General features: G+C 34.6%; 1 protein-coding gene across 6 annotated transcripts in view; it reads right to left on the reverse strand.

Annotated features, from left to right (window-relative positions):
* Positions 1-26,529, reverse strand: part of LOC123523252 (uncharacterized) — a 98,242-nt gene that overhangs the window by 10,965 nt on the left and 60,748 nt on the right. For 4 of the 6 annotated variants that reach the window (XM_053550268.1, XM_053550269.1, XM_053550265.1 and 1 more), the window contains 23 exons: positions 26,374-26,523; positions 23,651-23,797; positions 23,012-23,212; positions 22,358-22,504; positions 21,157-21,330; positions 20,242-20,321; positions 19,651-19,762; positions 18,940-19,095; positions 17,772-18,002; positions 16,959-17,099; positions 15,842-15,992; positions 14,932-15,097; positions 14,484-14,579; positions 13,432-13,720; positions 11,821-12,024; positions 10,305-10,484; positions 9,544-9,638; positions 7,396-7,507; positions 6,102-6,217; positions 5,630-5,650; positions 4,822-4,842; positions 1,539-1,628; positions 236-502 (listed from right to left, as the gene is read on the reverse strand). In XM_053550268.1, the coding sequence (XP_053406243.1) occupies positions 236-502; positions 1,539-1,628; positions 4,822-4,842; positions 5,630-5,650; positions 6,102-6,217; positions 7,396-7,507; positions 9,544-9,638; positions 10,305-10,484; positions 11,821-12,024; positions 13,432-13,720; positions 14,484-14,579; positions 14,932-15,097; positions 15,842-15,992; positions 16,959-17,099; positions 17,772-18,002; positions 18,940-19,095; positions 19,651-19,762; positions 20,242-20,321; positions 21,157-21,330; positions 22,358-22,504; positions 23,012-23,212; positions 23,651-23,797; positions 26,374-26,523 (3,347 nt within the window). The remainder of the gene's footprint in view (positions 1-235; positions 503-1,538; positions 1,629-4,821; positions 4,843-5,629; positions 5,651-6,101; positions 6,218-7,395; positions 7,508-9,543; positions 9,639-10,304; positions 10,485-11,820; positions 12,025-13,431; positions 13,721-14,483; positions 14,580-14,931; positions 15,098-15,841; positions 15,993-16,958; positions 17,100-17,771; positions 18,003-18,939; positions 19,096-19,650; positions 19,763-20,241; positions 20,322-21,156; positions 21,331-22,357; positions 22,505-23,011; positions 23,213-23,650; positions 23,798-26,373; positions 26,524-26,529) is intronic. The other 2 variants (XM_053550266.1, XM_053550267.1) reach the window with 2 other exon arrangements.

Below are 26,529 nucleotides of genomic sequence, written 5' to 3' on the forward strand. Positions count from 1 at the left end.
AAAAGAAAATGAATAGATAAGACAAAATATCTCAAAAGACTTTGTCAAAATGTTGACTGATACGAAAAACTTATCCTAGGCGTGACACCAATGCTGATGCCGAAGCCGTGGTGAGTAGGATAGCTCTACTTAATCTTCGAATAGTTGAGCTAAAAACAGTTTTCCATCAAAGCATCAACAAACACTGTAAATCAACAATTTATATAAAGTAATAATCATTACTAAATTGATTTACTTTTCTCCTGAAGGTGGATCCCGTCTCCTGTGCTGATGTAGCTGTTTCCTCAGTCTCTGACAGTCCTCCTCTAGTGCCACCAATGATGTCTTCGTGATCTGGTGGAGCGATTTCTCCGTGCTCAGTTCACCTTGTGTATCTGCAAGCTGTTTTCGTAATCTAGATACCAATGACTCTGGACTTTTGTCCTTGTCTCCACCTCTTGTAGAGTCCAAGTGACTGGTCATCTGTCTACTCAAATCTTGAATCACACGATTCATCTCCTGCCTATAAAAATAATCACATTCAAAAGTACTCTGTTAACAGCTTTTGGTAAAAATTTAAGGGAATGTAAATTTGTTTTGAAGATTTTGTTTCTGTTGGGTTTCACACTGCACGAACATAATTATAAGTCATATGGCAACTTTGACTGTGAAGGAAGACCCCAGGTGCCCCTCCGTGCACCATTTCATCACAAGCGGGCACCTGGGTAGAACCATCGACCTTCCATAAGCCAGCTGTACCGCTTCCTCACATGAAGAATTCAATGCCCCGAGTGAGGTTTGAACCCACATCTGTGAGAGGCAAGTGATTCAAAGTCAGCAACTATAACCACTCGGCCACAGAGGCCTCTTTGTTTTGAAGTTTCCTTTATTCATAGTGAATGTCCTTGGTTTGTGAGGTTTGTACATCCAGTACTAGTTTGTGAGGTTTGTACGTCCATTACTAGACTCAGTATTGTTGTTATTGCAGTCAAGGAGACCATTCAATGTCAGTCTGTAATAAACGTCTGCTTAAGCCTGTACGTGTTAGCAGGGATGATGCAAATTTCATAACTTCTCATCTCAATTCTTAACTGTCTGTGACCTGACACAGGAGTGCAATGATGAGGTAATGGAATGCACAATTTGTACGTCATCAAGATGGAAATCTTAAAGAATGTATGATCTAGCATAGTTAATACCAATAATGTTTCATTGAGAAATGTTTAAAAAAAAAAATTACATTGCATTTTTTCATATGTCTGTAAGACAAAATTACCAGTCTGTTAAAACAACATTTGGAATATGTAACCAGAAATTACCTATTAACATGACAAGTAATATTTTTGACTTTGTTTCTACTTCAGTCTCAAGGGCAGCTCTGACTCATATTTCAACATACTACATTATTTTATTTGTTTCAACTCCCATTCTAACTCACCACACGGTTTTATCCAGTCCACAGACTGCTACTGTTAACCCTTAGTTACTACATGCTTTATCAACCTGCCACATGGTATTATGCGAGCACCTAGACTGCACCGACTCTAATTCTAACTTACCACATGGTTTTATCTGAGTCACCAGACTGCTCCACTTTCTTGGCAAGGAAGTTGCGTAGTCTCTTCAGTTCTTCCTCTTGTGCCTCAAACCTGAATATATATGTCAAATAGTAACACTCATCAAACAACTTTAATAAAATGCTCTAAAAAATGCTCTTGGCAAAATCACAATATCCAAAAAAAAACAAGAGGGCCATGATGGCCCTATATCGCTCACCTGTTATCATTGCACTTGAGGACAAGAAGGTCCTCAGAAAAAATATCTAAGTCCAAAGGACAGGAACAACAAAGGGAAGAAATTTAACCAAAAAGAAAAAAATCTTACAAGGTATAGATATGTTAAAATACACCTAAACATTGGAGGTACCATCCATGTTGTACCACAGAAAACTGGTCTCGTGTTTTCCCTACGGTCAAAAATAAAAAAAGTTACTAAAAATAAGCTATTTATAGTAACGTAAAAGGGAAGTAATTAAAAAAATGAATATTGTAAGTGGACAAAAAAAGGATCTGCCAAATAAATCTGTTGACATAAATGAAACAGTATCTTCATTAGTTATGGAGATATAACAAATTTAATTTGAAATAAAGGGAGGTAATTTGACATAAAATCAGTCCATAGTTATCTACCCTAATTGTCTCAGTCCAACTTATAACAATAATGAAATTTCAAATAAGTCCAATAAGTACTTACTGATATAAATCCATTTTGATCAGGGGAGGTAATCAGATATAAAATAACTAAGGAACCTATGATTGGATCTGATTTGTCATGGAATCCAAGAATTATTGTTGTTGATGGTATTTTGGAAGTTTGTATCAAATAAAACCATAAATGAAGTCTCTATATGACTGCAAAAGCCAAAATAGCCAATTTTGGACCTTCAAGGGGCCATAACTCTGGAACCCATGATGGAATCTGGCCAGTTGAAGAAAGGAAGTAAGATCTTGTGGTGATACAAGTTGTGTGCAAGTTTGGTTAAATCAAATCATAAATGAAGCTGCTATTGTGCAGACAAGGTCAAAATAGCTAATTTTGGCCCTTTCAGGGGCCATATCTCTGGAACCCATTACGGGATCTGGCCGGTTCAAGAAAAGAACCAAGATCTTATGGTGACACAAGTTTTGTGCAAGTTTGATTAAATTCAAATCATAAATGAAGCTGAAGGTCAAAAAAGCTAATTCTGGCTCTTTCAGGGGCCATCACTCTGGAACCCATGATGGAATCTCGCCAGTTGAAGAAAGGAACCGAGGTCTTATTGTGATACAAATTGTGTGCAAGTTTGGTTAAAATAAAATCATAAATGAAGCTGCTATTGTGCAGACAAGGTCAAAATAGCTAATTTTGGCCCTTTCAGGGGCCATAACTCTGGAACGTATGACGGAATCTGGCCAGTTCAAGAAAGGAACTAAGATCTTATGGTGATACAAGTTGTGTGCCAGTTTGGTAAAAGTCAAATCATAAATACAGCTGCTATTGTGCAGACAAGGTCAAAATAGCTAATTTTGGCCCTTTCAGGGGCCATAACTCTGGAACCCATAATGGGATCTGGCCAGTTCAAGAAAGGAACCGTGATCTTATGGTGATACAAGTTGTGTGCAAATTTGGTTAAAATAAGATCATAAATGAAACCACTATCGTGCAGACAAGAAATTGTTGACGCACAAAAATAGCAAATTCTGTCCCTTTAAGGGGCAATAACTCTAGAACCCATGATGAGATCTGGCCAGTTTTTGAAAGGAACTGAGATATCATGCAAATACAAGTTTTGTACAAGTTTAATCAAAATTGCTTGCAAAATGTTGTCTCTATCTTGTTCACAAGAAATTGTGGACGGATGACGGACAGACAGACGACGGACGAAGGGCGATCACAAAAGCTCACCCTGTCACTATGTGACAGGTGAGCTAAAAAAAAAAAAAAATATTACAAAAATTCTGCATGGAATAAGTACGATATCTCGAGAGTTAATAAGAATCCATTCACAAATAAAGTCAAAACTGAACTTTAAAAAAGTTTCGGTGGCGAAAATGGCTGAAATTTATATTAGTTCTACCCTATCAATCAAAATAGTTTTTTGACCTTATCAAGAGATTTTAAAATTTAACAAGTTCTATCTCATCAAAATAGTATTCTGACCTTATCAAGAGATTTTAAAATTTAACAAGTTCTACCCCATCAAAATAGTATTCTGACCTCATCAAAATAGTATTCTGACCTTATCAAGAGATTTTAAAATTTAACAAGTTCTACCCTATCAAAATAGTATTTTGACCTTATCAAGAGATTTTGAAATTTAACAAGTTCTACCCCATCAAAATAGTATTCTGACCTCATCAAAATAGTATTCTGACCTTATCAAGAGATTTTAAAATTTAACAAGTTCTACCCCATCAAAATAGTATTCTGACCTCATCAAAATAGTATTCTGACCTTATCAAGAGATTTTGAAATTTAACAAGTTCTACCCCATCAAAATAGTATTCTGACCTCATCAAAATAGTATTCTGACCTTATCAAGAGATTTTGAAATTTAACAAGTTCTACCCTATCAAAATAGTATTCTGACCTTATCAAGAGATTTTAAAATTTAACAAGTTCTACCCCATCAAAATAGTATTCTGACCTTATCAAGAGATTTTAAAATTTAACAAGTTCTACCCCATCAAAAAAAAATTCTGACCTTATCAAGAGATTTTAAAATTTAACCAGTTCCTATTACCACCCACAGAGATCTTTAAAAGGATGTATAATTTAAACGGTACTGTCTGATATTTAAAGAGAAATCAGAGAAAAGCTTTGAGACAGAAAATGTGGATCACACAGCAACTGCAAACTGCAAAGCCTTAAATCTGAAATAAAACTTTCATTCAGGAAATTCTTTCAGCAGTATTTAATCACAAAAATAGGAATCATTTGCATTTAGAATTACTGTCCATTTACTAATTAAAATATACTGCATTTCATTCTTCTAATAAATGTTACGAATAAAGAAATGACAAAGGAAGTATACAGTGATGATATCTGTAACCCTGACCAGCAAAATATTAACATCTACTGTATATGCCATATTCTATCCCTTGCCAAGTAAATTATTCATTTTCGCAAAAATATAAATGTTAAGTGTACAATGTGTATAAACTGCAAAAACTGTCTTGCATAAAAGGTAACAGTATGGTTTCACACTCAGATGTACAAATGTGCAAGTTAGTTCCTGTGAATCTAAGACTTCATAAAACTGTGCTAAGTCAAGTCCCACAAACACTATCTTTGCAACCTCACCATTTATCTTCAAGCTGAAGCCTATATTATATTAAATTTCAATGCAAATTAGATCTTTCATACAATGTCATATTGGTAATTGCTACTTTATGAAAATAAAATCATCTACAGTAAAAAGAGAAAATAAATGAAAATAGCTTTTTGAATAAAACAACAAGAAAGGCTATTTTAGCTGATCTATAGATGTCATTGTTACAGTATTAAAGCAAACACGAGAATAGAAAATCATTAACATTTATGAATTTTTATGTTACTTAGACAGTTTTAAATATCATGTGTAAGTAAAAAAAATCAATAACTTGTTTTTAAGGCTATCATAGCATATGCATGAAAATAATTAACTGTGTAAGGTTATTCTTTTAGTATACATTTATTTGTCGTTAGACAGATTGTAGACAAAGTTCTTAAAACTTCTGTTAACTTTGACTGCTTCTGGGAATTTTAACCAGTACTCTCACTAAACCCATATGTTCTGGAAATCCTGGTTAAATTCTGTTCTCACCAGAACCTGCATATAGTATGTCTGTATCATATGAATATGGTCAAACTTTCCATATGAAAAAACCTATGTGACGACAGTCAAAGTCTACTCTCATCAGGTTTTGATACAGTGGCCTCTTAGAAGTTATATATGTTTTTATGATCTGACTAATATCAAACTTTCAATATAAAACAGTATAAGGCTTTGCTATCTCACTTATAAAAATCATTTATTCTTTCATGTATTCTGATATTAAGCTCGAAACAAATAAAAACAGTTGTATTGAGAAAGAAACTGCAGTGCCAATCCCAGTTGATAATTTCTTACCATTTCTCCTCCATTTCCAAGCTAGATTTATAATCACAATAGATTAAAATACATTCTAAATTTCATATACACAGTGGCAACTCCCTAACCTTAGTAAGCTCTAAACCTGGAAATTTGTCAGGTGTGGAAAAGTCTCTCATTCACAGAAGTTTCATGACTGACCAGTATGCACAGATGCTAATATAAATGTATTCTTAGCTCAGTTTTAAGTATACGCGATGTAATCAATGTGGACTAATGTGTTTTTCAATATTTAATGCAAATGGTAAATTCACTTTCCTTATTAATTCTTCTAAGTCATTACAATAAATTGCCACATGCATAATTACATGTTCAGTGATACATTTATCTTCAGTCAATTCTACATATATTGAGTGGACTGATCAACTATTAAGCAACTGTGACAGTTTAAAAAAGCAATAACAATAATACAGTTGAAGAATGGCATTAAACGAAATAAACAATGTGGTACCTGGCATTAAGTTCTGCTTGTTTGTCTGCCTCAACACGTAGTGTGTCCTCAGCATGTTTCTGTTTCACCTTGCACTCCCTCACACTGTCTTCCAGCACCAATATCTCTTCTTGTAGCTAAATTAATAATATCATTTTTTGTTAAATTTTTAGAATGAACAACATTAACAATGAAACTGCTGCACACATCAAAATTGTCTTATTTGCTACATATTAAACATATGTTTAAGTTAAAAACACATGTTCAAAAAATAAATAAAAAGGGAACTCCTAACTAGGGCAATAGGGAAATATAAAAATCCTCTTCCTTCATTAGGTTCATAAACATACTATTAAAATAGAAGAACATTTTCTTTTCTAAATGAAAGTGTCTGAAATTAGCATATCTTAAACTTGACATATTCATATTCTATTTCAAACGTAAACTTTAGTTTCTATGCCATTTCAAACAGAAATTTTAGTTTTTTTATTTCTTTTGCATCATGTAAAAGCAGCATTTCAGTTTATGTTGTGGTGAATGATAAAATGAAATGTGATTCCAGACACTGCAAAAGAAAACTTCTTACATATGTTATACTGGGTATACCAATTACCGTGAGTCTTATATTCAGTGGACTTTATTTATAACAAAATGACTGTATGAAAGAATAAATTTTATTCTGTTTCATTAATTTATATTTTAGCTTTAGAATTTTGGCAAAAAATCATCAAAATGCTAGGTAAAAGTTCCAATGTTGTCTTTCAAAGAATAGAGGTGGGGAATTTTAGCATTTTCTGGCATATACCTATTACCATGAATTTCAACTTTCAATCTAAATAAGTTATTAAATTGATCTAAGACAAAGAAAGCATTTCTATTTTACAAGGGGCCAAACTAAATATGAAACAGATATGGCAGAAATAAGCAACTTCATTGAAAACTTGCGGAGAAAAATTGCAAAGATTAACCATAATGACCAGTAACTTAGCTAAATTCCCTAATTTCTGTGATCAGTGTGAAATAAAAAGAAAGACACTCCAATTTTCAAAAATAGTTTTGCTAAAAATCTGAGCACATTGAGCATGAATGATGAGAGAAAAAATGTAAAGCAATTTTCATGTTCAGTGTCAAAACAGGACATTCACGGTAATATGTATATCCCGGTAATTGGTATACCCAGTATAATCTACTGTGAAATCCAGAAATATGGTTAGATTAACTTACATCTAAAAACAACTGCAATACTGTTTAGAAATGGCAATCTGTAAGTTTACAATACAAAGACATAGTCAAACAATTTGTGGTTTGTATTTACCTTAAGATTTTCTTTATTTTTACTAGCAATATGTTCCCTACAGGAGTCGAGATCTGATGATAACTGTTGATTCTGTAACTGTAACTTATCTTTCTCCTCCTCTATATTTTCACTGAAATATACGGAGCAAAATGTCTGTCAAGCATTAAACATTTAACAAATTAGTTCTATAAATTCCATATAGGGCTTAAGGCTTGGCAAATACCTTTGCTATCACAGATTTATATATGAAAGTTTAAGTGTAGAATAATTGCAACTTATATCTATTAATTTAAAAGCTGAAAAAAACTGTTCCAGTAGCCAGTCTCTAATAACATATGATCCCAATAAACTGCAGGCTGATTTTAAATGTAAAAATAAATGGCTTTACAGGGAGGGAGTGCCTAACCATTAGTTGATTTATAGAAAGCCACAGTCCAGTCATCCATAAAGCTGATTTCTTTTAATCAAGATGCTATACGAGTTTAAGATGTAACATATGATATCTTATTTTGCTTTTGCTGAGAAAGTAGAGAAATTATTTTCTGAATTAGATTAATTTTATTTCATTTTGTTTGGTTTAACATTGCACCAACACAATTATAGGTCATATGGCGGCTTTCAAGCTTTGATGGTGGAGGAAGACTGAATTCAACACCTCAAGTGAGGCTGAAACCCACATCGATGAGGGGCAAATGATTTGAAGTCAGCAACCTTAACCACTCTGCCACGGAGGATGTACTTTCTGAATTAGAGAAATTCAAAACAAATAAATGTCTAAACATCATACACATCTGCCATTTTTAGCTCATCTGATTTTTTGAAAAAAAATGATGAGTTATTGTCATCACTAGAGCGGTTGTCGGCGTCGGCGTCGGCGTCGGTGTCGGCGTCGGCGTCTGCGTCGGCGTTGCCTGGTTAAGTTTTATGTTTAGGTCAGCTTTTCTCCTAAACTATCAAAGCTATTGCTTTGAAACTTGGAAGACTTGTTCACCGTCATAAGCTGACCCTGTATAGCAAGAAACATAACTCCATCTTGCTTTTTGCAAGATTTATGGCCCCTTTTGTACTTAGAAAATATCAGATTTCTTGGTTAAGTTTTATGTTTAGGTCAACTTTTCTCCTAAACTATCAAAGCTATTGCTTTGAAACTTGGAATACTTGTTCACCATCATAAGCAGACCCTGTACATCAAGAAACATAACTCCATCTTGCTTTTTGCAAGAATTATTGCCCCTTTTGGACTTAGAAAATCAGTTTTCTTGGTTAAGTTTTATGTTTAGGTCAGCTTTAATGCTAAACTATCAAAGCTATTGCTTTAAAACTTGCAACACTTGTTCACCATCATAAGCTGACCCTGTACAGCAAGAAACATAACTCCATCCTGCTTTTTGCAAGATTTATGGCCCCTTTTGGACTTAGAAAATATCAGATTTCTTGGTTAAGTTTTATGTTTAGGTCAACTTTTTCTCTTAAACTGTCAAAGCTATTGCTTTGAAACTTGCAACACTTGTTCACCATCATAAACTGACCCTGTACAGCAAGCAACATAACTCCATCCTGCTTTTTGCAAAAATTATTGCCCCTTTTGGACTTAGAAATCATTTTCTTGGTTGAGTATTATGTTTAAGGCAATTTTTCTCATAAACTATCAAAGCTATTGCTTTAAAACTTGCAACAGTTTTTCACAATCATAAGTGGACACTGTACATCAAGAAACATAACTCTATCCTGCTTTTTGCAAGAATGATGGCCCTTTTTAGACTTAGAAAATCATGGGTAGGACAATATTTCTATTATACAAAAAAAATCAGATGAGCGTCAGCACCCGCAAGGCGGTGCTCTTGTTTATGTTGTAATGGAAACAAAATGTCTAAGCAGACCATATGAACATGCAGAAATGTTGCCTTTCCATTTAACAAATACAAAGCGTGTGGCTGGTACATGTGGTTGTAGTTTCAGACAGAAAAACAAAAATAAAATAATACCAGCAGATTTTAAAATGTTTCAAGATACGTCAGTATAACACCTTTTTCTGACACAATTTATTCACAAAAGAATTTTGACCTACTCCCTATATACTCATTTACTGTAAATTATCACATGCATTTCATTATCGCAATATAATCTTACATCATGTAGAAACTTATATCAGTAATGTATACTTACATCTGTTGTTTATATTCTAATGTTGATTTCTTCATTTTACCATTTAGATTCTGCTTCTGCGTTTCTATCATTTGCTTCAAGTTACAGATCTCTTTCTGAAAATGTTCACAAAAACAAACACATTTTAAACTTTTCGAGAGAAAAATAAAGCAATTTTCACATCCAAAATTTAGATACAAGATGGACTTGGGTTTTTAGCAGATAAACATTTATTTCCAGCTATTGACAACATTTTTTTTTCTAAACCTAATAGTATCTGATAATATACTTATGAGCTAAATCATGTAATTTATACCTCTATGCCAAATGTTGATTATGGAAATTGACAAAGACCATAACCAACAAATTTCCTGCTCCTAATGTAAAGGTACAGCATTTAATTTAGTATTTTTTTCCCAATAATTTGTTAGAGACACATAAATTGCAATCAGCTCCATATTAATTTATAAATTCTTCATCAAAACACATTTACTTCTTAAACAACCAAATTAATGCTCCAGGTCAACAAGTAATTCCGTAGCAACACTTAAACCTTGGTGCTTTGTATTTAGAGCCCAAGTAAACAATGAATATTAATCTCTACCCATACAGCAGGTCCCCAGAATAACAACAGAGAAAATAATCCATGTACACTATTGTTATTCCATGATCAGTCTAGGAACAAAATTCTTGAACATGTTTATACAATAATTTTAAATCTATCAGTTCTTAGTCTATGTGTAAAGTTTTGACTAGTAATGTTTCTGAGTTTTAAGTAATACCTGCAGCATATCCACTTGTTCTGACTTGGCTTTTATGTTACTTCTGGTGGTATGAGAGACAGCATTCACTTCTTGAAGCTGTGCAGACAGAGTCATACACTTCTCCTCCTCTCTCTTTAATTTATCCTCTGCCTTCATCAGCTGGTTCTGCATTTCCACAAACCTCGCTTCAGCTACATTCTATAAAACAGTAAAAGTATATGAGTGACACCATTTGAGCTGCACCATGAGAAAACCAACATGGTGCATTTGCGACCATCATGGATCCAGACAAAGCCTACTGCAATAAGAGAAACCGTTCACGAACAGCATGGATCTTGACTAGACTGCGGATGCGCAGGCTGGTCTGGATCCATGCTGGTCGCAAATGCACTATGTTAGTTTTCTCATGGTGCGGCTCATATGTTTACAGTACAAATGTATGTCCCACATACAACAACAGTATTTCAACTTTTGATGAACTAAGCTGACTTCAAAGGCAGTGTTTCTCCTAAGGTCGTAGAGTCAGATAATGGTCAAATTTGTTTTACATACATCATATCGTCAAATGAAATCTGTGTACTGAACCAGATGTTACTCATAGAAAGTATGTGCTGTGTCTCAACATTAAAATAGTTTGCTATAAGTAAGTTTATGGCAAATGCTAAAAGATAATATTTGTAGAAAATGTTTAATATATGCATTATATACTCAAAGACACTCATCTGACTAGACAATAGCACTGCCTGCAAAGAATTCAATAACAGACTGACTTAACAAGATACCAATGGACAACATGTCGAGCCTGCCAGCTGTCATAAGAACTATGAGTTGCTCACGACACTTTAAATCCAAACAAAAATCCTTACCAGTAGAGGTAGGTCATAATAAACCTCAAAATTGGATGTAACATGCATGTTGTACTGCAGCAAAGTGGTCTTGATTTCTCCCTATGACCAGTCATAAAAAAGTTACAATATATTAAGCTATTTATATTAACAACAAAGGGAAGTTTTTCTAGGTTCTTGCACATGACACTCTGTCTCATGATGGTAAAAAATTGTGCCAAGTTACATCAAAATCCCTATATGCATGAAAAAGAAATGCTCTGGACAGTCATTATTGTATCTGACCTTTGACCTCTAAGTGTGACCTTAACCTTAGACCTAGGGACCTGGTTCTTGTGCATGACACTCTGTCTTATAATGGTGAACATTCAAGCCAAGTTACATCAAAATCCCACCATGCATTAAGAAGAAATGTTCCAGACAAACCTCAATTTGACCTTTGACCTCCGACTGTGACCTTGACCTTTGAGATAGGAACATGGGGTTTGCACGCACACACATACACTGAACTGCCAAAGTGGCGACTAAGTCGAGCTCACCGCTAACAGGCTCAACAAAAACTGATTCAGACTGGCCCATTGTAATAATATAATAGCACACTGACAAAACAAACAGTATCAGGCAGGTAAAATAATCTACATAATGGTCTAAACACAAGTCTATTCTCATTAACCAGACAGCATTAAAACCTTGTCATTTTTCATATCCTCTAGCTGAAGCCTCAGTGTTCCTACAGACTGTTCTGCCAACCTACGTCCTGTACTCTCGTCAGACATCTTTGACTGAAGTTCTTCTATCGTGTTTTCATGTAGACGTGCTTTTGCCTGCAGGGAATCTCGATCACTGGCTGCCGAGGCCAGACTTGCTTCCACTGAACGTAATCTTGTCTGAGTCTAAATACACAGTTTAAATGTGAATTATTAAATGACAAGAGGTTTAAATTCTATCAATGTTATCCAGTCATGCAAAAACTGTTATTATGAATTACATTTCAGTAAGAAAATTAAGTGTCAAAAAATTTCATAACATAGAAATTTGAACAAAATCTAACTGCACACGTTCAGAAAACATGTTTAAAAGTAAATTCCACTTCAAATTTTAAAATATCACTGATTACGACTTAATCAATTCAGTGAACAAACTTTGCACATGCTATTTATTAATTCCTATAGAAATTTACTACACATGTGTATATGGCTGAGCACTAAATTCTCAATCATGTATAGAGGTGTATCTGTTTAAAGAAGAACGGGAAATTCTTGTGAAAATGCACTTACAGCAGCACTTATCTAAGGATACAAAACACTATGTTTATTTTTGGTAAAAATATTAACTACTAAGCCCGAGTATAGTGGCATGTGCACAGTATGCAAATCTGGCTATTAAGGTAGTAGAGGTGTAATAGCAATGTTTACAAAATGGCATTTGCTTGGTATATTCTTAAAGATGACCGTGTTTTGCACTGTATTGCAAATTTTAAACAACTTTTACCATGCCGTTTTTTCTAAATTTTGTATAACTTGTGGTATCTCCTCTAGCTCAAGAAGAGAAAAATTTCAAAGTGATGGCCGCTATATAAAATGTTTGCAGAGAACTCATTTTACCATTAATTTTAATAAAAGAATCATCAAACTATTGTTAAACAATTATTAAACACAAAATAAAAATGTGGATATCATTTTATATAGTGTTCCTCAAGTAAACGGATTTAATGATACAGAATTCTTATTTCAACGCTGAAAAAATAAGGTCGAATCCTTGTTTCTGTTTTGAATTTTGCTTACTTCATTCAAAATTACCTTGGGACAGATGTAAAACCTACCTAAATTTCTTCCACAATATGTAATCTAAAGAATGGAAGCAAAATAGAGAACTTTTACCACATGTAACTCAATATTTTTACAGATGTGTAACTCTACCCCTTCTGTTTAAGTAGTAAATTCACTTTGAACAGCAAGAAATCGCTTAGCAAATGTTTTTTTTTTCATTTTTGTACAATAAATCTATCATAAGTCTTGAAAGAAGTAAAAACTTACTAGAAAAAATCGAAAATAAGGGGGAAAAAAATTTGGTCCCAGTAGGGCTTGAACCTACGCCCCCCTGAGAATTGCAGTAAATGTGGGTTTATGGTAGGAATTGAATACTCTTCAAAAAGGAGGTACTCTATTACACATCTACTACCTTAATATTTTAGTTTCAATGCAATGTGTTGGACTGTCCAGACTGGTCTCCAAACCAAAAGATTAATGAAAAATTACACAAACATTTGAATACACAATACAGACATAATTCACCAGTACCTGACTAAGATTATCATTGAGGTAGTGTCGCTCATTCTCATGCTGAGATTTCAGTTCATTTATTGCAATACTCAGTTCATGAGCCTCCCTGTTCCCAGATTCCTTCTGGGCCTTGAGATCAGCATGAACGGTGTGGTTCTCAGCTTCCAAACGTGTATTTCTCTCCTGCAGTTTGGCAAGGGCTTCATTAAGGGCCATCAACTCCTTTCTCTGTCCATCAAGTAGCACTTTGGAGTCCCCTGAAGAAGACTCCAGATTCTGGAGATGAGCCTCTAGTCGTTTCTTCTCTCTAAATGGAATTAAGCAAATAATAATCACTTTCGAATCTTTGATTTGTATTCCATCAAAATGTCTTGATGAAACTTTGTTAAAAATAGTAACAAGGGAAGTTACTCTTGTGAAAACCTAATATGGAAGGGCATATTCATATGGAAAATGGTTTTCATCATGTGATGTCAACTTAATGTTTAAAATTAAAGAAGATAAAAGAATGTTTTACAGTTTCTTAATTTTAATATCATGCCAGCAATGACAGATCTATGTTGACTTTGAGTTTAATTGTTCAGGAATACCGAGAGTGTCCATCAGGGCATTTCAGGTAAATGCAGGCATCAGGGTAGAATTATTGGCCTTCTGTTTAGCATGCACACTGGCTTTCTTGTATTCAAAATCCAACTTTTACAGACTCAGACCCACAGCACAATGGCACATGTAATACAATGAGGAGGAACTTAACCACTCAGCTACAGAGACCTCAAATTAAGTAACATTCACAGTTATTTGATACTGGATATTTATTCATCCATACTAAATGCATAATGATGGGGATACATATCAAAGCAAAATGGATAGAATTTATACTCATTTATGTACGGAATATTAAGAAACTTAATATAAAAATATAATAGAAACTTAATGGGTCTAGTATCCTGTTTAAAGTATCATGATAAAAGACAGATGTAGCAGACTGTCTCCAGCTACTGGCAGATCCTGGAGTTGTGAGATTAGTCTCAGAACAATGTTTAGATGACTTTGTGTGGACCCTGACTTACCTTGTAACTGATTCCAACTCCTGTAAAGTTTTACCAAACGTGTTGAGCTGTATCTCTTTCTGTCTCAGCTGTTCATTTATATTGTCCATCTCTTTTCTACAATATGTAAAATAATATAACATTGATTTGCTGTGGGTATACATTTATTTATCAGTACAACTGTAACTATCTGCTCTGAAAGTGTCTGGTCTCTGACACTTGACTTTTTGTGCAAAAGTTTTGACTAAAATGCTACACACAGAGTAAATATCTACACCAAAAAGACAAGTTTGATATATCAGAACAGTTACTTATTTTCTTAGTAAATTTCAGTTCATCCAATCAAACCTACCTATTGGCTCCTTAGTATGGAGTGAGATTATTATCTTATCACAGCTGCATCAACATACACAGCAAATTTACAAAACAGCATTTTATGGCAAGATTTAAAAGGCAAAAATGAACATACTTGGCCATATCTTTCTCTTGTACTGCCGCTGCCCTATCTTGCTCCAATCGAAGCTTTTCTTGCATATGTTCTTTTTTCAGATGCTCTATTTTCTCACTTGTTCTCTCTTTTAGCTCAGTTAACTGTCGTTCCTTCTCTGTAAGTGAGCGGCACATACCCTCATAGTCTGAAATAGCAACAATCAATGCTTGAACAAAACTATTCAGTTTTACGTTGTTATTTTTTTAATCAATCAAAACAGGCTTTTGTCTGAAGGTCACTGTGACCTTAGCCTTTGACCTATAGACTGAGAAAAAACTATTTATGACCACAGGCAGTCATGCTAAGAAAATTAACCTTTTCTCCAATCCTTTAGTAGAAACCATTTTCAGTCCGAAGGACAATGTAACCTTGACCTTTAATCTACTAGCCCAAAAATGGAAAGCTGACCATAAACAATCATCCTATAATGTTTCACTATTGTAGACCAAAGCATTCTCCAGTTATCTGAGTTGCAAAACATTTTGAGTCTGAAATTTACTACAGCCTATTCTTATTCTTGGAATGGGGGAATAACCAAACAAATATGTTTACAAAAGTAGGATGCTGATTTTCCCATAATTCACATCCATTTCAACAAAGTTGAGAACTTTAAACCACAGAATTAGAAGAATAATTTGTCAAAATGCATTTTTTTTTCAATAAGATTATAACCTGAAACCAGCATTAGAAAAATACATATGAACTGTCTGACACAGTAAATTCATTATCACCAAAATTCTGTGAACAACAGGCTCTAAAGATCAAGGTCAATGTTGAGGCTGTAAAGGTCAAGGTTGAATATCAAGGTCAAGGTTGAGGCTCTAAAGGTCAAAGCTGAGGCTCTAAATATCAAGGTCAAGGTTGACCTCCAGGACAAACAAACATTTACCTTGATAAATGGTGCTTTTATCCTGAGTTAATTTCTGTACAGTGTCCTTGGTGATGAGGAGCTGGCCTTTGTTACTGTCTAACTCTACTTTAGTGTTGCTGAGATCTTCCCTCATTGTTGATACCTCCTCCTCTCTCACCTCCAGCTCTCTCTAGCAAATAAAATAACAGTAAAACATCACTCAAAAATTCTAGAAAAGAATTATTGTTTTTTTTTTTTTAAAAATCTCAATTTACATCTTATAAAAGTAATTTATTCTGTTAGAGATACTGATTGATTTCACATGAAACATGCTACTTGCGGTTTAATGTTTTAAAGCCTAAATTTGCCTACATGTCAACATGCTTTTTTAGCAAAATTTGATATAGTTGAAGGAATCTCATACAGCTATATTTTCTAAACAATTGGCCACATCCGTTGTATGTAAAGTCAATTTGCTTAGGATGCAAGTGGCTTACAAAATATTTTTATTTAATTTAGATCATGCCAAACAAAATATGAAGGTAGAAATTTTTATTGCAAATCTGCTCATCACTAACTGCATAAATAAATTAGCGGGAGTGATTCATTTAACTCCTTTTAAATGCCTTACTGCTAAAGGACATTCAGCATAAAAATCTGACAAATCCACTGCATTCTATGGTATCAGCTAAATTCTATATTGAAGAATCCACTGCATTCTGGGGAATCAGCCTAGGTCTATATTGACAAATCAACCACATTCTGGGGTATCTGCCTTAGTCTATACTGACAGAACCACTGCATTCTGGTTATCAGCCATAGGCTATACTGACAAATCTACTGCATTCCAGAGTTTTGGCCATGGTCTAAATTGACAAATCAACCATATTCTGTGGCATCTCCATGGTCTATACTGACAAAACCAAAACACTGTGAGGCTTAAGCCATGGTCTATACTGACAAATCCTCGGCATTCTAGAATATTGACCATGGTCTATAAAAAGCAGTGGACATTCTTCTCATTTCAGAATTTTTTTATAAATCTGGCCAATTCAGAGTACTGGTAGTGGCATATTGTCCAGAAAATACAGAAGTTTTTTTCTACACTTAATCAGAAAATGACTAAACTTCAAGAAAACAAGAAATAAATACAAACTTTTAATTTATCAACAGTTTCTAATTCCGTCTGGTATTTATCACACAGCAGGGTATGGTCATGCTGTAAAACTTCGAAGTCATGAGATAATGTCTTATATTCCTCTTTCCATTTGGAAACGGCATTTTTCTCCTCCATTAGCTGAAATAAGAACATCAAATAACAAAAACATAACAACATCACTATAAATCTGTTAACCATGGTAACAAATAATAATGCCACCAAAAACATCAGGGTAACTGTATGCTGTAATACTGTTAACTGTTATAACAATATTTTAAACTAGGAAAATATCTGAACAATCTGTAAAGAACAGTTCTTAAAGAAAAGATCTGAACAAAGTGTAAAGAACAGAACTATAAAACATAAACAAACCATAAAGACCTGAGGTAACTTTAAACTAGGAAAAGATCCAATCAATTGTGAAGAACAGAACACTAAACATTACAGAATCCAAAAGACAAAAAAACAAGTTAAAAACAGAACTTAAACTAGCAAAAGATCTGACACAAAAATATTTTTCATATTTTAGGTATAAAAGAACTGTTTCTACCATTTCAGTCAGGTACTTGTTCTGGAATTTGTATAGTAATGGCAGTTTGTTCACCAAGCAGACTGTTTACCAGTACCTACCTGCCATGTGAAGAAACAAACAATACAGCCACACGAAACAGAGGCAATCAAATCATGATTTTAGAAAGTGCTCACCAGATTAAAATCATATTTTAATGTTTTCCATTCCAAACTTTAATTTTTTCCTCAACTCTGAACAGGGAAACAGTGAAATAAGTGTAACTAAATTAGGACACTTACAGAATTCTTTTCCGTTTCTAGACGTTTCTCCAAAGATCCATTAATACCCGTTAAGTTTTTAAGGTCTTCGTTCAAATGATCTAATTTATTCCTCAGCTGAGCAACTTCTGTTTCCATTCCTGTTAAGTTATGTTTTGTATTGCGTAATTCTGATTCAAGGGAGATAATAGCATTGTCTTTATTACGAGAATCTTTTTCAGTTGATTTCTGACTGGTTTCAGTCCTCTCAATCTGAATAACAAGAAATATTAGGACAATTAATCTGAGAAACTAAATAAGAAATATAGTCACGTTTGATGCAAGAAATCTCATTTGAGCCGTGCCATAAGAAAACCAACATAGCGCGTTTGCAGCCGGCATGGATCCAGACCAGCCTGTGCATCCGCGCAGTCTGGCCAGGATCCATGCTGTTTGCTAACAGTTTCTGTAATTCCAATAGGCTTTGAAAGCGAACAACATGGATCCATGCTGGTCACAAACGCACTATGTTGGTTTTCTCATGGCGTGGCTCATTTATATTAAACAAAGAATCTCATCAATTCTAATATGAGAAACTAAACAAGAAATTTCATCACTGTTTAAATTTGAGCAAAGTGTATTAGACACTTTTGAAATTATGATTTAAACAATTCTTCATGGGTTCTTTACAAATATTTAGTTAACATATTTTGTTACTTCTCAATGTCAGTTATACACTTTATCATTACAATAATGATATTAAAAACGACATCAATAAAGATAATTAAAAATTTGACTCTAACTGTGACTGAGAAGCATTAAGTATGATTTTAAAATTTTAAATTGTTACAACACCATATGCATAATAATGGAAACAAGTTAATATGACGTGTATGTAAATCATTTTCATCTAACATTTCACCATATTTTGCACATAAAATGTGTACATTACTATCTTTTTTTATTCCAAAAGCTGCTACTTCTGAACCATACTGTATTTTTAAAGATATTAGCTATAGAAAAATGACACTGTAATTGAAATAAGACACTATAAAAGAATAAGAAAACAAAACTCATGGTTCAAGTATTTTCCCTTCAAGTATGAAATACACTGGTTTTGTCTATGTCCTCTTACAATTCCAAGTTCACACATTACCAATGAAATTTACATCCAAATGAAAACTACCAAGTGGTGATACATCTAACTTACTTTTCTTATAACATCCTGGATCTCTTTCTTCCTTTCATCATTGTTCTTCCTCTCAATGTCAAGTTCCTTCTCCAGGTGAGTTTTCTCATTCTGTAGCTTGGTTCTCTCCCCTACCAGGAACTGATTTACCTCCCTTGTTGATACTGCCTCTTTCATCTGGTGATGTAAGATACACAATGTAAGCAAGTCATTGCAATTACCAACCATGTATGAATTCTGTATGAATATGCTAATTTACTGTGTAATTAGAAAACACCAAAATCTCTGTTGTTTGCATAAACACATCAATGTTTTGGAAATACACAAGGAATTCTAATACTTATGCTTTGACATAGGAGGTTGTTGCTCATATAAATGAACATGGAGTGGACCCTGGAAGTGTGACAACTCTTTCCATTAATACAGAAACAATTCTGTTTCTCATATGTTAGAAAACCAAGTTCAGTTTTTGTTACAACTGAGGTAACTTAGACATAAAGAAATCACAGCTGGCCTAAAACTGCCCCAACCCATTTCCCAATGCCCCTGCCATTGTAATTTTTTAAGTTTCTTCCTAAAGATGAAAGCCCGCTGCATGGCCTTTTTATACAAAAGAATCTTATTCTTGACAGAGGTCAAAGTGGTGAAAAGCAAGGAATTTGAAGTCAGAAATTGTAACCACTTCACTACATTCCAGATCTAAGATGGACAACTGTGAAGTTAGCTCATTACCTTAAGTGTGAGCTCTGAGATCATTCTAGCTATATCCTCTCTGTTTGCTATACTGTCATTGTGCACCAACTCCACTTTACGATGCAAGAAATCTATCTCTATATTCTGACGGCTAAAAATAAAACAGTTCTTCTTAAATGTTTTAAACATCTGATAGAAGCAAAAGTACCATTACTTAAGGTAGTTCTTCATGTTAGGATACAACAAATTTCTTCAATCCTGAACTTGATTAAACCCTTATTATTCAAAGCTTCAGGATCAATTGTGAATTTGACAACATTGGAATGTGTGCTTGACTGATACGAAAAATTTAGTAAGCTTTCATGATGGAATCAATAAAAAAAATAAAATAAACAATACAGGTTGCCATTTATTCATGGCATGATTTATGTGTTCACATTCTAGATCCAGTTTTTTTTATGCTACTTGGACAAAAGACGTCACATCATCACTTCAAGGTTACAAAACATGCATAACTTCTCTTAAATAAATTCCAAATTCCAATTCAGACACAAATCTTATGATAAGTAACATTAACTGGTAATTATGAGCTTGACCAAAATCTGCTGTAAGGACTTGTGTTTGACTTACTTGAGTTTATCAGTGAAGATACTGATCTCTCTTTCTTTACCCTCTACTATCAGTGTCAAAGCTTCCAGTTCTGATATAAGCTGCAATAAACATGGAATGTCGTATTTGATTTACAATATTAAAGGCTTAAAATTGATGATGTTAATTTTTCTGTTCCACAAAGATATTACCATATGTTACACTAAACTTCATTATTATTATTATTATTATACCAGATTTATATAGCGCCCTTTTCATGATCAATTTCACGTTTAAAGGCGCTTTACATAGTTCAAATGAAGCCACACAGGGCGCATAATTCATCCTCTACTAGTACAGACACAGAGCGATCTGACCAGAGGGACAGAGTGAGACAAAGCTCCACAACAGAGAGATCAGAAATCAGATACAGGCTTGTCCGGCTAACTTAGCCTAGCTCGTTGCGAATAGACAGCCTAGTTCTTTAACGTGCCCAGTGTATAGCACAGATGCATGCAAGGATTGCCTGGGTTCCTGACCAGTACACCTCTAGTTGGGTGGGAAACACTGAAAAGCGTTTCTGAAAATTCCCGAGTAGCTGCCGGGGATCGAACCCCCGACCTCAGGATTTGAAGGCCAGTGTGCAAACCACTGAGCTATCCGTCCACCATATACACATCTTCTAGTTAACATCAAGAAGCTTAGGTAACATCCATATCATGTCCAAACACAAGACAGTTCTAGTGAATTTAGTTTTCTTGAAGAATGGTAAAAACAGTAGAGGTAGACCATATGATTTATATTGCTACTCATTTCTGATAATTCCATAAACTAAACACAACTGCAAAATGTTATTCTACAAAAAAACTCAGATTTTACAAGGATATTTAAACGAATCAACAGCCTGCATAACCAAGTCAACATATTTCACTGAAATAGAATCAGCACACAGGTTACCTGCCGTGCCTCTGGGGGAAGTCCCGGGTATTCCTGTTCAAAGTTGTTGTGTTGTTTCCTGGCCTGGGTCTCGTATTTCTGTAATATTTCCTGCAGTTTTGTCTCTAACTTTATCAGATCTTCCTCAGCCTGTGTCTTCTCTTGTATCAAAGATTCATGCTCTTCTGCTAATTCCTGTATATACAAGTAATAAATATTTAGAGGATATTACATGAGTGTGTTTTCATATTGAATTTATTAAACCAGTTGAATAAGATTGATAAGACAATGCCGAGCATTTTATCATTTTTATTCAACGAGTTTAAGTCACAAATGTAATATTCTTTTTATCACATGTTAGCCTTTCTTGTCAAACATCAAAAAATCGACTTTCTTTTACTATATAAACAAGACAATCTGACCGACGTCGCCTACACTATAAATGACGTCGACGTCAAAGCTTTATTACACTAGTGTATTATCATTTTTATTTAATGGCTTTATTACACTCCCGCAACGTCAAACATGTGATAATAATCATTAAAATACATTATTCTTCAATAAACCTGTATACATCAATAGTAACTCACTATGAATTCCACTGACCAAGAGATGTAGCATTTTTAATTTTCTTCAGTGAATCAGTATACATCATGTGCAACATAATTCACTATGAATTTGACTGATCGAAAAATGCTGCTTTTACCAATTTTGGAGAGCTTGGCTAGGCACCCTTATTTTCTAGCATCCTGACAGACATGTTTACTCTACCAGATGTGTATCATTAAACAACTAAAAATGTGTCGATAGGACATGAATACATCACTAATACTCCATGTGTTGTAAAGACATAAAAGTGTGTGTACTGTAACTAACGGCACTCTGACATCATTTTGTTATGTTGACCATTTATGCAAAGTTATTCAAAAAGCTAAACATGCAATACACAGTTCTAGGCCAGGCATAAACAACTGTTGTCATTACAGTTCATATCACAAAACCTTGACCTTCAAGGTTTTAACATGGTATACATAGTCTTGTTATGGCGCACTGGTCATATAAGCAAAGTATTTTAGAAATTCAACCATGCACACATGCACACACAAACACTATATGCCTTACAGCCATTATCATGGCAGTGGCACAGGAAAGATATATGGCATATACTGCACTTACACAGTATATACTATCTACTTTTTTTTGCTCCGATCCATAGACATACCTCTAAATGTTGCTCTATTTCGCCTTTTTCTGCAGTTATTTGTAGAATAACTGTTTTTTCTTTGACTAATTCTTGTTCTAACTGAGCACTCTCAGTCTGTAGTGTACGGTACTGTTCCTCTGATGCTTGTATTGCACTGTATGCTTGCTGAAAACCAGAAATAACTGTCAACTGACTGTTTTTTTACCTTTTCATTGTAAAGTAATTTTCATCTTAATCCATGGTCTGGATAGAGTCTCGGAATTCAATCTTGCCATTGGTCAATTTTAATCAATCAAATGCCATAGCTTTCAACCCAACCCCTGAACTAAAATAAAATTTTACAGGCTGGACTGCACACTGCTTAAGCATACTTAGTCTAATTTCTTTGTATTATTAGGTCTCCAACAAAATAGTATTCTCTTGAATTCTTTCTTAAAAATGCATATCCGTAATAAAATAAATGTCACGCTGTAAATATGTATAAAATTATTTCAATAACAAGAAACAGAAGTATTTTATTTTAAATCTTTTCCAGAACAAAAATGGAATGTCACCAGTTCAAATTCTTTTCCTCATTAGAAAATGACTACACCTCATTTAAATTCTTTAAATTCTTTAACTGAAAAAAAATTCTCTGCATAAATTTCCCTACACAAAATTAGAACAATTTACCTCTAATTCTTGCTTGAGAAGAGATCTTTCTTTCTCTAACTCTTTGATCTTGAGTTGGTGGGCAGAGCTCTGCTCGTCTTCTGTGAACCCCTCCTGTTCCTCGTCACCTCCAGACTGAACTTTGCGTAGTCTTCTAACCTCCTCCTCCAACTCTGCACACTGATCTCGTGCTCCGCTGAGGTTCACATCCAGGGATATTATCTGTGATAAAACGGGAATGATGATATACAGCGGATGGAGAAAACAAACAATAATCAGTCACATTAAAATAAACATGGATGTTTTGGTAAGCTAGTACTGCAGAAATACAGTGTTTTCTTTATCAATTTAAATGACACAGAAATAATAGGAAAATGTGAAAGTTTGTAAGTAACCAGACACATAATACATTTTATAGAATAATATTACAAATAAGAAATCTAAATATGGTCCATTACACATTTCTTATTCTTTGATTTTCACTTTAAACTGCATTTTCAATTTTTTCCAACATCTACTTCTCTTTTGAAACTTTGTAGAAATGCATATCTGACAATTAAATTTTCCAGTTAAAAGTAGCCAAAGTGAAAACTAATTTAGGAGAAGATGGTGGTACAGAATGCTTTCAAAACATAAACTGCTGGCTGGTGTATATCTAACCTGTGCATGTTTTTGTGCGAGCTCCTGACTGACACTATCCAGTGTTTCTTTGAGTATCTGGTACTGTGCCAGCTGCTCTCTCTCACTGCCACTCAGAGACTCAAACATCTGGGCCCTCTGACTTACTGTCTGCTGCAGATTTTCATTCTACAACCAAACAATACTAAACATTTGTAAAGCAATACTTACACAGTCACACATTTGAGCTGCGCCATGGGAAAACCAACAGTGCGTTTGCGACCAGTATGGATCCAGACCAGCCTGCGCATCTGCGCAGTCTGGTCAGGGTCCATGCTGTTTGCTAATGGTTTCTCTAATTGCAATAGGCTTTGAAAGCGAACAGCATGGATCCTGACCAGACTGCACGGATGCGCAGGCTGGTCTGGATCCATGCTGGTTGCAAACGCACTATGTTGGTTTTCTCATGGTGTGGCTTATTAATACAAGAGGACCATGATGGTCCTGAATCGCTCACCTATCCCCACATGACCCAGTGTTGAACTGAGTATGACGTCATTATTTCTATTATTTGACATAGTGACCTAGTTTTTGAGCACATGTGACCTAGATATCATCAAGATAAAAAATTCTGACCAATATTCATGAAGATCCATTGAAAAATATGGCCTCTAGAGAGGTCATAAGGTTTTTCTATTATTTGACCTAATGGCCTAGTTTTTGAAGGCATGTGACCCACTTTTAAACTTGACCTAGATATCATCAAGGTGAACATTCTCACCAATTTTCATGAAGATCTCGTGAAAAATATGGCCTCTAGGGAGGTCACAAGGTTTTTCTATTTTTCAACCTACTGACCTAGTTTTTGACCGCACATGACCCAGTTACAAACCTGACCTAGATATCATCAAGCTGAACATTCTCACCAATTTTCATGAAGATCCGTTGAGAAATATGGCCTCTAGAGAGGTCACAAGGTTTTTTCTATTTTTAGACCTACTGACCTAGTTTTTAACCCCATGTGACTCAGTTTCGAACTTGACTTAGAAATCATCAAGGTGAACATTCTGACCAATAATCATGAAGATCTCATGAAAAATATGGCCTCTAGAGAGGTCACAAGGTTTTTCTATTTTTAGATCTTCTGACCTAGTTTTTAACCCCACGTGACCCAGTTTCGACCTTGACCTAGATATCTTCAAGGTAAACACTCTGACCAATTTTCATGAAGATCCATTGAAAAATATCGCCTCTAGAGAGGTCACAAGGTTTTCCTATTTTTAGACCTACTGACCTAGTTTTTGACCGCACGTGACTCAGTTTCGAACTTGACCTAGATATCATCAAGATGAACATCCTGACCAATTTTCATGGAGATCCATTGAGAAATATGGCCTCTAGAGAGGTCACAAGGTTTTTCTATTTTTAGATCTACTGACCTAGTTTTTGACCCCACATGACCCAGTTTCGAACTTGACCTAGATATCATCAAGGTGAACATTCTGACAAATATTCATGAAGATCTCATGAAAAATATGGCCTCTAGAGAGGTCACAAGGTTTTTCTATTTTTAGATCTACTGACCTAGTTTTTAACCCCACGTGACCCAGTTTCGAACTTGACCTAGATATCATCAAGGTGAACATTCTGACCAATTTTCATGAAGATCCATTGAGAAATATGGCCTCTAGAGAGGTCACAAGGTTTTTCTATTTTTAGACCTAATGACCTAGTTTTTGACCCTACGTGACCCAGTTTCGAACTTGACCTAGATATCATCAAGGTAAACATTCTGACCAATATTCATGAAGATCTCATGAAAAATATGGCCTCTAGAGAGGTCACAAGGTTTTTCTATTTTTAGAACTACTGACCTAGTTTTTGAACCCACGTGACCCAGTTTCGAACTTGACCTAGATATCATCAAGGTGAACATTCTGACCAATTTTCATGAAGATCTTATGAAATATATGGCCTCTAGAGAGGTCACAAGGTTTTTCTATTTTTAGATCTACTGACCTAGTTTTTGAAGGCACGTGACCCAGTTTCAAACTTGACCTAGATATCATCAAGATGAGCATTCTGACCAACTTTCATAAAGATCCCATGAAAAATGTGACCTCTAGAGTGGTCACAAGCAAAAGTTTACGGACGCACGGACGGACGACGGACAACGCGCGATCACAAAAGCTCACCTTGTCACTTTGTGACAGGTGAGCTAATAACAGAGAAAAAATAATTGAGACACTACATATATTGTTCTTGTGGATATGTAGATATGAAATGAACCAAAAACAATAAAGGCATAATTAGATAGCTTTTGTATAATGTTATGTAGTACAAAGACTGCCCATTCTTGGTAACTGCCCTATATTCTTACCAGATTATGCCTTTGAAATTTTTTTAAATACTCAGTGAAAAAGTATGTGGCAATAACATTATTTTTATTAACTGAATTACTTCTTATTACAAAAAACGCCATTTCAAGGAAAGAAATACTATACCACTTTCTTGTTTACATTTATAATATTGTCGTAAGAATGCTTTATAACATGCTTAAAAAAAGAACAGGAAGGGGGGACGTTGGGGGCAATACAAGTCTGATCTTCCAACTCATAACATTCACTTAATATACAGGAACAGAAACTGAAGCATTCACAAACAAAAATTATCAACTGTTTATTAAGGTCTACCTCTCAAACTCTCATTTAAAAGGAACGGAAACACAAGTATTCAAAATAAAATCTTTTTCTGCATTAAAGTACCTCTGATTCTAATTCTGCAGTATGCATTTGTTCTATATACAGATCTTGTCTGGTTTTCTGTAGCTGGTTTTCCAGGTCATCTAGTTGTTTAGTTAGACTGGTTAGCTTACTGTCTCTCTCCTCAATATCATCCTTCAACTGGTGTATAGTCTGAAA

The sequence above is a fragment of the Mercenaria mercenaria genome, chromosome 8 (genome assembly GCF_021730395.1).
Source record: "Mercenaria mercenaria strain notata chromosome 8, MADL_Memer_1, whole genome shotgun sequence".
Taxonomy (NCBI): domain Eukaryota; kingdom Metazoa; phylum Mollusca; class Bivalvia; order Venerida; family Veneridae; genus Mercenaria; species Mercenaria mercenaria.